The following is a 13,259-nucleotide window of genomic DNA, read 5'->3' as shown; positions in this document are numbered from 1 at the left end:
CCAGAGGGGTCTTGGGGTGGCCTGACACGAAGGTGGGGTCTGTTGGGCTAAGGACTGATATTAGAGTTGCCCCCGAGCTACTATGGAGAACAGCTCCCTGTCCAATGGCTCCCCTCAAGGCTGGATGACGACCAACCCAGACTCAGAGGCTTGGAGCAGGTATGATTCTCTTCCTTGTTGCCCTTGTATTTCCCACGACCACACCATCTCACGCTTACTTTTCCTCTCTCTCAGCCTTGTCTCCCCACTGCCTAGTCTGCGTGCTCTCTTGTCGAACTCTCTACAGGGACTAGGCTGTCACTATAGTTTTAAACCTGTAATACTAACAACTTTAAATTAGACAAGTGATGGGGGGGCGTGATTTTTATGCTGATGTGAAAGCATTCAGAAAGTCTCCAGAGAAAAGGAGAAGAGTCAAATTGATAAAGAAGGTTTTTTAGGAATATGTTCTGTCAAGGAAAAAAAAAGAGAGAGAGAAAATCTTAGAGGATGTGTTTATGGATAACAAATCTCAGAGGGGCTTTAAGGGATCAGGGATCAGTTCCTGTTCTGAAACAAAAGGAAAACGCAGAAACCAGCATAAAGCGAGGAAGGTGGGAGGTGCGGGCGCTAAATAAGACATGCTCGCATACACATATACACATGTCACTTCTGTCTCCTATCCAGAGGACAGGGAAAAAATTTCCCAGCTACATACACTTGTAGAAAGTGTTAGCTGGGAGTACGTGAACCCCCCATATTTACCCAATTCCCTATTTTTCAAGTAACTGTAAGTTGGGAAAATAATATATTGAAGGCTCAGGGTGCTCATTTATAAAATAGGAATAACTAGTAGGACCACCTTCATTGTGTGGTTAAAAGTATAATATTGGTTAATCTCTATAAAATGTTCAGCGTTGTGCCTGCCACATGGTAACCATATCATAGCAAATGTTATTTCTAGCATGTGTTATTTATTGGAGTAATTAATTCAAACATTTATTGAGTGCCAACTATATGCCAGGTGCCAGACCAGATAGAATAAGGCCAGGTCTTGCCTTGAAGGTATTGGAAAAGATAGTGAGATAGTGTAAATGAATCATTATAAGGTAGCCGTGAGAAGGGAATTGTAATCAAGTACATAATAATAACCTGACTGAGGGATCTTGGAAGAGGTAGCAATTTATTCTTCTTTGAGGGGTCAGAGAAGATGATTTGTGAGCTAGATTTGTATGGATAGGACTTAACTAGGTGGGTAAAAGGAGGAGGGAGGAAAAAAAGGAGGAGCTATTATAGGAAAAGAAAAATGATGTATGTCCTGGAGGAGACAGAGTGTTTAGAAAAATTGCAAAATATCTGAGGCGTTGGACATATAGCCACTGAAAATGATACGCAGACACTTAAAGCCTGGCTCCTTCTTTGGGAATAGGAGGGCATTAGAGCAGACCTGTGTTTTTTATCAGCAGAATGGAAAACAATCTGAATGAGGAGAGCGCCTAGGGGGGAGACCTCCAAGGAGGCCTATGCTAATCTTATAATCATTCTCCTATATTTACTGTGCTCCTACTATGTGCCTAGCACAGTTTTTTAAAACGATTTTATTTGTCAAAGAGACAGCACAAGCAGGGGGAGTTGCAGGCAGAGGGAGAAGCAGGCTCCCCAATGAGCAAGGAGCCTCATGCAGGACCCTGGGATCATGACCTGAGCCGAAGGCAAATGCTTAGCCGACTGAGCCACCCTTTATTATAAAGAATATCTCTGACATTTTTTGTATTCGTTTACTTACTTATACACATATATCAGTCATAAAACCTATTTACTTATGTTATATATGTATGTACATAATAATGTGTATATAATAATATATCCATATTATATATGTGTATATATATTCCTTCCCCTCCCACCCCACACACTTATTTCAGGGAACTGAAGTAAGAGATAGGCATTTGGAAGGCAAAATTGGCCTCCTATCATCTACATGTATCCCAGATAGAAAAAAAAAATCAGCTTTTGTTCTTATTGTCACACCAATAACTGATCTGGAACGGCCGGAGCTGGGCTTGCTTTCCGCTGGGATACTTCCTTCTTCCATTTTAATCATTTAAGTATTGGTACTATAAGCACAGCTAGAACTGTACATATATCCGTGCAAGTGCATACGGCTAGCTCTGTCTAGCGCGCTACACGCCCAAGCGCCTGGCTTTATTCGAACAGGTGCCAGGGACCCGCTGGGCGCCACGCAGAGCTCTCGGCTCGGGGTCAGGGTCAGGGTCAGGGCCAGCGCCAGGGCGGGAGAAGGCCTGGGAAGGCCCAGCGGCCGTGACCCCTGCCCGTGCGGAGCCCCCGGGCGGCCCCTGCACCCGCGATGGCCGAGTGGGCCGGGCCGCCGCTGAGGAGGCGCGGAGGGGCTCAGGGGCCCGGGCTCCGGCGGCCCGGCCCACTCTGCGAGCCTGGCGGCCTGGCGACCCCCGAATACCGGTGGCCCCGGTGGAACGCGAGGCCGTCGGGGGCGCCCGCGCTCTATGGTAGTTGCCGGGCGACCCGGCCGCGGGGGAGGCCCGCGGAGCCGCAGCCCCAGCCGAGGCTGGCCTCCCTGGGCCCGGCCTGGGTCCCCGCGGCCCGCAGGCGGCCCAGCGCCGCAGAGGCCGTGCTCCCGGCCGCCCGCCGCCCGCTGCCCTCCCTGTCCTCTCGCTGCAGGAAGGCCGAGTCCGAGGGGGCGCCCGTCAAGCCGTTCGCCCCGCACGCGGAGGGGCAGGGGCCTCGGGGCGGCAGCGCCCTCGGAGACGACGCCGAGGACGACACGTGGGCCTGCGGCGCCGTGGGGTAAGAGGCCGGGGCCCGGGGCGCCCCCGCGAGTCCCCCCTGCCCTGCGCTCCCGAGCTGCCCGGGCCCCGGAGGGAGGGGAAGGAGGGGTTGCTCGTCCGCGGGCTTTGGGCCGCCCACCTGCACCCCCCTGCTCCCCTGCCCCGAGGCTGCTTTCCCAACGCTTTGTCCCGAAGGCTCCCTTGTCCTCGGCCCCTCCTCCAGGTGCGGCGGCCTTTTCCAGGCGCCCTGCTCCGTGGCGCACACGGGGGTGTCCCCCAGGCAGCGCCACCTATCCAGCAAACTCCTTCCTCCTTCATTGTTGCATCCCAGGCCCGGCATAGAACAGGTGGAGCGATACCTACTGATTCCAAACTTCCCTGAACTGTATTTTCTATTCGGGATACACTTTGCCCTCTAGGAGGCAATACATTGTAAACGATTCGCAAATATACTGATTCCTGAGGTGGTTTTCATTTGTGATTCCGGATAGCCCTCCCTTAACCCAATGCTTGTTTTACCTGTTATCTGATAGTTCTCTGATACTTCTACCTTAAACAGTAGTGGGCTTAGATACCATGATAATTTGGCGTGGAAAGTAGCGCTTGGCCCGTTGGGCCTTTTAGTGTCCCTGAAACACCTATGGGGTGCCTGCGCTGCCTGTAAGGTTGACCCTGCTTTCAAACGGAGCACCTGTTTTGAATAGTGAAAAGCAGAGTTTATGGCCCTGCTTTATAAATTCCAGATAATTCATCATGTTTTTTCTAATTTGTGTTTTTCATCTTTGTCTGATAATGTCTCTGTTCTCACCAAAGACCTTAAGTTCCTAATCTTCCATCAGTCAGATCTTAACAATTTGCTTTTCTTAGTGCTTTTTTGTTGTTGTCGTTGTTGTTGTTTGGGTTTTTGGGGCTGGCTTGCCCCTTGTTTCTGGTTGATTTCATATTGTTAGCCCTCCTCTGCCCTCACAGTCCCGTTCTCCTGTGCTCCAAGCCTTGTTGGACCTCTTTTAGACAAGGAGCCAAAGCTCAAGCTTTTAAAACAATCGTTGTTGTACCTTACCCATAAATGTGCCTATCCCACAACCTATATAGGATTTTAAGGAAACAGAGGAGCAAACTGGGGAGAAGAAATGGTGAGAACAGTGGTACCAACCCACGAGCGTCCAACATCTCCCATGAGGTAAGGCTGATGCATTCCCTTGAGCGTTCGGGCGTCTCCCCTGGCCAAGACCTCACTCGCACTGAATCTGACTGCCCAGATCCCTGCTGCTCTCTCTCTCTTTTTGAGCATTTTGAACTGAGTTTTCCTCTTGGCACATTTGGAATATCAGATGGGAAGTTTTTTCTTTCTTTGAACAAAGGAAACATTAACCAGCTTCTCTCCAAATCTCAAAGCGGTTCTTACTGCAACTGGAGCTCCTGAAAGGTGCGACCTTGCTCCCTCCGGCTGTGCTCACCTCTTTTATTCTCTCACACACAGTCTGTGGAAAACGTTGGTAAGGCAGGGGGGACATCAGAAAGCGTAATCAATTCCCAAGCTGTAAGGAGTTTGCAATCTAGCAGACTACGTGTGTAGTTGATAGCCTCCCTCACCAGTCGACAGATTTGGTTATATTAATCTTATTATATGATCTCAACTGCAGTTTTCATCAGCTTGCCTTTACATGTCCCTGTAAGGGGATTTCTGTCACGTTATTTTGTATGTTAGCGGACCAGGGTCAGAGAGCTGAAAGAAGCCTGGTAAATCTGTCAGGGATGTTTTAGAAATATAAATAACTGAGACTTACCTTCATCCCACGGAGTCAGATCTTGTAATTTTTTTCAAGTGTTATTTTTTAACGATGTATTTATTTTATTTTAGAGAGAGAGCGCGCCCAAGTCGGGGGAGGGCCAGAGGGAGAGAGAATCTTGACCGGACTCCCCATTGTGTGCGGAGCCCAAACCAGGGTTCGATCCCACAGCCCTGAGATCTTGACCTGAACCGAAATCAAGGGTCAGATGCTTAACTGACTGAGCCACCCAGGCGCCCCTCAAGTATCATTTTTAAAACGCTCCCCAGGTGATTCTCGCGTAGAGACTAGACCTAATTACGTGTCATCTCGGGGAGCGGGGAATTAACCTCCAGAGACGGATAATCTGCAGCCTACCTTCCAATGTTCAACTACCCTTCCCAGCAGGACATACTTTTCTTGTGGGCCAGTTAAATCCTCATAGTGTATTTAAGCTTATTCTCCCTGCGCCTCCTTTAGTTTGGGGGATAATACTTAACATTTTATTTGTGTGCTGCTTAGAATTTAACTTACAAAGGATTTTCTCTTTTGAGACAGAAAACAACCGAGTTTGCTCTTAAAAAAAATTACTTCTTTTTTTTTTTTTTTTAAATAAACTCCTCACCTCTTCACTTTCCCTATTCCAGGATAAATTCTTACAATCTTCTCCTGCACGCATCCCACATTTTTTCCCCACAGCATTCAGCACAACGTCTGGAACATACACACTCAGTACATATCAGTACCTTTCCCTATCCATTTTTTGGCTCGCTTTTGAATATTTCCTGAGTGTGTTTCAATGTTTGGAGTCTAGAATGAGTAGTGGGGTAGGTCAGTGTTGAGTACGATGTGAAGATTAGGGAATTTTTATAGGCTATCACTTCTGGTGTTCAGCTCCAGAAAATTGGGCGAATGTGCCATTGGGTACCAGGGACACACTGAACTGGATATCTTATTATATTTTTAAAATCAATTTTGAAAACCTGTGTGTCATTATTTTTAACAAAATGAGAACGAAACTCTAAATTATTGTGAAAGCCTTTCTGTCTCCTAATCGGTGTTACCAAGCTGATAATAGTTTGATAAGAGAACACGGCATTCTTCTCAAAAATGCTGGTTGTGTCCTTATAGGAAGGAGGGTGGGTCATGAAACTCTGTGCCTTTCTCGTACTTCAGCCACAGACATGAAAAAGTATGTACTTGAACTTTTAAAGTTTTCTTAATGTTAAGTTTATCCTAAAACAAATATTGTTTTAGAACTTGTCTCACTGGAATTTGGATTCAGAAGTACCTGCTCCCGAAAATAAAAATCTCCCACCTGGAAAGGATAGTGCAGCAGGTGGTAAGAAATCCTAGATGTGTGTGTTTATCTTTATAAATATTGCAAATTTATGTTCATTCATATTTATAATATGAATAACCACTCATATTAAAGGGGGCTTGTTTTTAATACAACCAGTTTTATGTAACTATTAATTGTCATTTTTTCCACATACGTTCTTTCAGGCAAAATTAACAAGGTAAGGATAAATGTTTCGTTTTAAATAATTCACAAAACGTTATTTTAAAATTATATGCACGTTCATTAAAAAAAATTCTTTCTTTAAAAATTCCAATTTCATTTCTGTAGAGTTCTTCAAACAAGTCAAAGCCTTTTCTGTTCTACAGGGCTGCAAACTGGTCATTGAGTTAATATTTTATTGTATATTTTTTCAATACAACCATACCAGAAATGGAAATTAACATTGTAGTGACTACTGTGTTTTGTAGTCATCGCCAAAAAGATATATTGAGGCAGTTAAAATGGTTAATATTTTGTTTTGAAGTAGTGAGGAAATTAACCTTTCACCTACTTTTTTTTAATCAAAATATAAAACACTTAACTGTTAGTAAGATGATCTTAGTAATAGTCGAGGCTCATTTGTTGACGCTGTTGGTATTTGTAACCGATTTTGCTAGTCCCTGCTAAAGGCAGTAAAAACAAATGATATCTGTATGTATAAAAGGGAGTATTATATGCCTTTACTATATATTTCTCAGTTAGAACAAGAACTATACATTCTTAGAACAATAACAGGGAATAGAGATGTATTGTGTTTAAAAGTCTTCTGCTGCTTTATAGAACCATTTGGAAATTCCAGTACAGCAACTGATGCTAGAACTAAATTTGTCGGAGCACGCTCACAAAAGAACACAGGTGAATTTTATTCATCATATTCAAAGTATTTTTTTTTTTAACGCATGCAGTTACTAAAATGTTGTCCATGGTTTTTCTGTTATCAGAATAGTAAACAAGGGATATTTCAGCTATGGAGTTATCCTCTTAACGAAGGAAGTACCATGGAGAACAGGTGAGAGAACATTTATTTTCATAAGCCCCTAAATTAGTGAAATACATTTAAATACAAATGAGTTAACAACTCGTCTGAAATACAAGGAGAAAAAACAACTGGAAGAAAAAGTATTGTGTGCCACTTGTGGGAAATTATGGAAATTCACCCTAAAATAGGAAGTGGCTGGCATACACCACAGAGATCATCAGTATATGAAGAATTCAGAGTTTCCTGTGCCCTTACAGTGAGAGTTTCCATGGAAAGAGTTGGGCTTCTTGTCAAAGGGAAAAGGAACTGTAATAGAAAAATAATAGTCCATGGGGTAGGAATGATTTCTGTCCCTTGTGTATATTAATTCATTTAACCATCACAACAATCTTATAAGGCATTGTTGTCAGCATCCCTGTTTTACAGATGAGGACGTTGAGTCAGGGTGACAAAGTATGTAACTTGCCCAAAGTCCCACAATGAATGAATGGTGGGACCAGATTCATGGTCTTAAGCTCAACAGTGTGCTGCTTCTCAGGCCTTACTTGGGTTTAAATGCTTATGTTTTGGTTCTTAAACTTTAGTGTGTGTTAGAATCAGCTGGAACGCTTCTCACAAACACAGGTCACTACTACGTGAAGTTTCCATTTATTGGACACCGTGTCACTTCTACACACAGTGTGTTGTTTCACGGAAATCCCGAGTTCTGGATCAGAACTAGAATTAGTTGCTCAGTTTTGTGCCCACGTTTGACGGTAGGGTGGCTTACTGATAGCCGTCTCCCAGTCAGAGGACTTGACCTCGGTGAGGCTCAGGACAAAACTGACCCTAATGCTGAAATTCGAGGCGTGAATCCAAGAAGTGCTACAGGGACCGTAGTGACTAATGTCCCAAGGGAATGTCAGTGTGAGGGGCATAGGAAGGGCTACTTTTACTACAACAAAAACTCTGCTGGGAACAAGGATTTCAAGGTAAGAGGTCAAAGGAAATGAATTGAATTTTATCGTACTAACACACAACAAACGTAAACTGAGTCAGTGGAGGGCAGTGGCTGGGATTGCCAACGTGGGGTGCCACTCCGCAGGTTTAAATCCCAGCCCCACCACTTACTGGATGTGTGACCTTAACCATGCTGTGCCTCAGTTCCCTTACCCATAAAAGGTAGAAAATGAAAGTGCCTATCTTATGAGGTCGTTGTGAGGACTAACCAGAATAATGTGTTTGATAGGTATTTGTTACTAATACTGGGGAAGCCTAAGTCTGTTGCAGTATTAGAGGTCCAGTATCGGTGAAATATTCTATTACTGAAATTTTTCTCCTCGGTATGCCATCAAGAAGCAAAGAGAATAAAAGTGATACCTTTCATTTAGTGTTGAACATTTTATAAAGTACGTTCATGTAATCATCTGGCTTCTCAGGCTACCCCAAAGTCGGTACTGTCATTACCATTCTGCACACTGGTGGCAAAGGAGTTCAAACGTAGGTCCTCACCCCCAGATTCCATGCTATTTTCACTAAACAACATGGATTGTGTCTCTTATCAATTGTAGATTTAAAGTGACTTTTCCCTGGTTTTACAAAGACAAGTGAGTTTAATATTTAGCTAAATCAATAATTTTTTACGTTTTCTATAGAAATAAAAGTATTTTTCAAAATCCTTCAAGAATACTTCATTCTCTTTACTGTAAACTGGCATTAAAGGAAGCAAGAAGATAATGAGACTGTATATGTTAATTAATGCTTCAGCTCCTCCAATGTCAGTATTTCTAATAAGCTTTAAAAAAAACAAAGTATAAACTCAGTATTCTATGGCGTGGCTCTTTTGCAGTTTTCATTCTAATACACTACCTAGAAGTATTACTCATAAAATGAAAGACCATCGGATGAAAATTATTATGGGATAATTTTTTTAATTGTATACTTTCTTTCTTTTTACTATGGGATAATATTTGGTAAACATTGTTTTGCTTCCTTTTATATTAACATAATTTTTTAAAACCACAATGGCTGAAGTAGAAAGCTTTATTGAGTAACCTAATTATATTCTATCAGTTTCCTTTTATCTAATCTTGGGTCCATAAATGTTTCACTATAATTTCAGTTTGAGTTGGAGAGCCCCCTTCTCAGACATCATCACTCATGTACAATATATTCATAGGCAAATAGATATAATTAGCCATTTTTAACCTAGCAGCCATTCATAGACACAGCTAGCCGTTTGTGGGTAGAATGATCTAGTCACCTGTGCATGCCCAAGGGGGTGTCCAGTTAATATTCTAATCTATACTTTAAAAAATGTATATAGTTTTATATAATTGAGCATATTTGGAAATGAACATATATCTGTTACAGATAGATACACGTAGGCCATTAGAAAGTCTTTGATAATTTTGCTTATTGATTATCACTTTAACAGCATTTTAATTCTAGTCGACAAACCATTCACTAATCAAATCATTTTTTTAAAGGGATTTCAAGAAGTCTGCAGTGGAAACTGGCTTTAATGTAAACACGAATCCCATGAGGCTCTTCACTCTGAACCACTCACTGACAAGTGCTTCGGTTGATAAGCAAGTTGGTTCTCACCCTGGACTACAGATGCCATCGGGTCTCTGCTGGCCCTATGCTGATGGAGACTTTTTTAAGGACAGAAATGAGCCTTATATTAATTTATGTTCAGCTGTGGAAAACAATAATGGTGAAACGTTATCTGCCCCAAATTGGAATCTGAAATATGGAAACAGCAGTGTGGAAGAAAACTTAACAGATGAAAGTGATTTATCAGAAAATGAAAAAGCAAATGATAGTTTGCTTAGCTATTTTAAAAAGATGGACCTGAACTTAAAGCCAGAAACAATAGAAAATGTTGAGGAATCTTTCACAGAGGAACCAAGTGAAGTATTTCCATATCCTGATTTTCTCCCTTCTCCTTTCAATACTCTGGACCTGCACAAATTAGCCCTCTCAAAATCTGAAAACTGGAAAGCAACCGTGGAACCTCCAGAAAGCTCTATCGAACATTTGATAACTCGTTTACTGGAAATGGAAAGATTACAACATATGACTGTACAAAAAGAGAGGCCCAGACTACAAACTACCTTCTGTGCTCCAGCAGCTGCTGAACGACCCTTTTCCTCCAAAGCTATCCCCAAAATGAGACAGCCAAAACTTTCAGACTCTTTGAGTCTTCAGACAACTTGTGTAGATAAAAGTCGCGAAAAAAGAAAAAGCAGTTCTGGATCTTGCAAGCTGGAACAAAACGCTTCAAAATGGAATTGGAGCAATGCTGGCAGCACATACAGATGGACTTCTAGACCACCGTCTCTAAAAAGTCCATCCACCACCAAACAATTGATTACAACTTGTGATGACACTAGGAACCTCAAAAGCTCCATTTTAAATCCATGCCAAGAACTCTCAGCCAAGCCCACTACTTCCCAGACAACTCAATCGTTGGTTAAAATGGTCTCAACAAGATGTCTGCCACCAAGGTCCCCAATACCAGTTTCACCTATACCTCTGTCTTTTCCCGAAAATCAGAGAGAAGACATTAAGGCACCAAGGACCAAAAAGAAACCTTATCAAAAAAACATAGAATTGAACAAACCATTCTATATTCAGAAGTTAAACTGCTTGTCACCTTCCTTTGTAGGGAAGGATAAGTGTTCATCCATTGACCAAAAATAACTTCTGTCTCCTACATCTCAATGTGAGCAAATCTATTTCCAAGAAGCTTGGCTAAGATACGGTTCATCATGCTGAGACACAGGTTTTACACACATGTGATGTGATGTGGAGTGGAACTTGTGAGTGGCACTGCTGAGATGTCTATATCTAAATCCAGGGGTTTCCATCCTGACGTATTTGACAATCTTTTGCATGTCGTGTTTCAAAAGAATGTTTCACTTAGTAAACTATTCAAAAGATTATTCTTTTGTTGTGTTTCCCAGTAGAATTCCATCATCAGTAAATGCTGTAATCGACCGATCGCTGGTGTATTTTGTGTTCTGTTACAGTCTTAAGACTATATTACCTCTGTTAGCAAATTAATTTTTTTAGTTCTTCCCACTCTGGTACCTTTTTTTCTTTCCTTTACTATCTCTAAAATCTCCTTTGTCATCTTCCCCTATCTTTTGAGTATTTGCTTGACCATTCAAAGCTAAAATACTTGTGATTTTGTTGAATTAATATGCAAGATCCTCCAGATCGTCTAGTGAATCTTAAGAATTTTTCCTTTCCTGGGTCCTTTTTGTCATCTCCATGAAAGTGAGATCAGTTCTCTTGGGGCCTGATGGTAGATGTAGGCATGAAACAACCCTCTTCCATGCAGACCTAACGGTTTTAGAATGTCAAAGGAAAAAATGAGAAAAGGTTGCTGTCCATAGAGCAGCTAAAATCTCATGTGAATGTAACATTTTCCCAAAGTTCTCTGTTGCTGCAAGCCTTAACCCCAGTTAGTTGAAACGCGAACAGCTAAAGCTGCTTAACTCATTTAAAAAAAAAAAAGTGTGTGTGCGTGTAGGGGAGCCTATCTGACTGACACACCTTACTGCACCTAAGAATCAGGGAAACAAAAAAGTTGAGTCCGGGGTTCTGTCGCAGACCCCTGGACACGGAACACGAGAGTAGGGCTCAGGGACCTGCATTGTAACAAACGTCCCAGGGGATTTTAAAGCAGGTGGTTCTTGGATCGCACTTGGAAAAACATTGTCGAGGAAAGAGTTGATGTAAGATGCATAGCTCAGAGTTTGGATGTTCGGCGGAGGGGATAGTGTACTTTGGTTTCAGTGGATGGTTGGTGAATTCAACTGAGTTTTTCTTAAACATTAAAAAAAAAAATAACACAATGAAAACTTAAAGCGTTGCCCAAACGAAAACGAGAAGTAAAAGCCCAGCCCCCTGCCAAGGCATGGTCAATATTGTGTATTGTCTTCCCTGCCACAAGCAAGATGAAATATTCGAGATGGGGATGGGGGAAATCAATTAAAAGACAATTCAAATACATGTTGAAGAGAGCAACTGTGACTTCAGTTTCCTCTATTTTTAGTAAAAGAATAAGGCTCAAAGAATTTTCTTAGCAGCAGAGGTCAAAGAGAATAGGCTTAGTTTTTAGATAAATTTCAAAGAATTTTCTGGAACTGCATCAACACGGCAATAGAATAAACAACTTAGCTGTTCAGGATAACTTATCATAGAACAGAATTTTACCTAAATCCCATACAGTTGGTATCATTATACAAAGTGGTAGAACATTCCTTTCACAGAACAGAATGTAAAAATGGACTCACGCTTTCACTCCATCCCAGCTTATAATGGTCTCTTGTTTCCCCTGTCAACCACCTTTCCTCTCATTCTTAACAATTCTAACTTGAGTCCTGAGCCTTATTTGGCAGCCCTTGTACCCATTCTCATTTCTACCTTCCTTACCTGCTTGATTTTATCCCCTCACCTTTAGGGTTGTAATGATGTAATTTTTATCTGTAAAAGCTTCAGGAAAGGGACATGCCTGTTCTGTTCACTCTGTCCTGAACAATCATTGCCTGGCACGTAGATACCCTCAAAGTATTCGACGAAGGAAAGGACGTGGCCCAGCCTTGGGACGTTATGTGACACAGCAGCGACAAGCACTGGCCCCACAGCCGGGCTCTGCCACTTAACGGATCTGCACCTCAGGCGGGTGCCTTAACCTCGGTTCTTCACTTTCCTAATGTGTCAGGTGGGCAGACGATCTTTTCTCTCATATACTCATGTCAGGATTGAGTCAAGTGCCTGGCAAATTACAAAAATAGATCAGGGGGAAACAGGAATGACACAGGAGGGCACACTGGATGGAATGAGCTGCCTCTCCTTGTAAGGCATGTGCCCGGCGCCAGGAACATGCCATGGAGTGATGAAGACACAAGCCCTGGTCTCCAGGAAGACCAGGAGTGGGAGTGGACATGGGAGATGGGAAACGATGCAGGAAGGAGTATTTTAGAGGTAGAGTTAATAGAAGATCCGCGTGTCAGCAGTTCCAAGAAACAGATGCCTGTATGGAAGGACCGCTTTGTGGGGTGGGAGGAGACAGATTCTGGGCTTTGATGTCTTCGAGAGAGGTAGGGCAAATTTCTTACTGGAAGCATAACCATGCTACTTTATTTAGGATGCCATTAGACCTAAAAAAGGAGCTAGTTACTGAAACACCTATCAGAGTTCTCAATTAGTCCCAAATTGCTTTAAATATAACTATGTAAAAAATGCATTAGCAGCAATGCTGACTTCAATTATGACGCAAAGGTACTTATTTTAACGTTATGATCATTAGTAAAAATAGTCGAAATTTTTTATTTAAATGGAGTCCCTAAAATGAGGCCAGAAGCAGCACATACATAGGAAGTATATGT

The 13,259-nt window shown here is 42.4% G+C and overlaps 1 protein-coding gene across 1 annotated transcript; it reads left to right on the top strand.

Annotated features, from left to right (window-relative positions):
* Positions 1 to 3,642: 3,642 nt before the first annotated feature.
* FAM217A (family with sequence similarity 217 member A) lies at positions 3,643 to 10,854 on the top strand. Its single transcript, XM_026511142.2, has 6 exons — positions 3,643 to 3,966; positions 5,813 to 5,897; positions 6,062 to 6,075; positions 6,678 to 6,752; positions 6,839 to 6,906; positions 9,345 to 10,854. Exons 1-6 carry the CDS (start codon positions 3,853 to 3,855, stop codon positions 10,561 to 10,563), a joined length of 1,575 nt encoding a protein of 524 aa, XP_026366927.2. The 5' UTR covers positions 3,643 to 3,852; the 3' UTR covers positions 10,564 to 10,854.
* Positions 10,855 to 13,259: the final 2,405 nt, after the last annotated feature.

Source organism: Ursus arctos, unplaced genomic scaffold, assembly GCF_023065955.2.
Source record: "Ursus arctos isolate Adak ecotype North America unplaced genomic scaffold, UrsArc2.0 scaffold_31, whole genome shotgun sequence".
Taxonomy (NCBI): Eukaryota; Metazoa; Chordata; class Mammalia; order Carnivora; family Ursidae; genus Ursus; species Ursus arctos.
The sequence above is the reverse complement of the archived record's forward strand: the minus strand, read 5'-3'. Positions and strand labels throughout refer to the sequence as shown.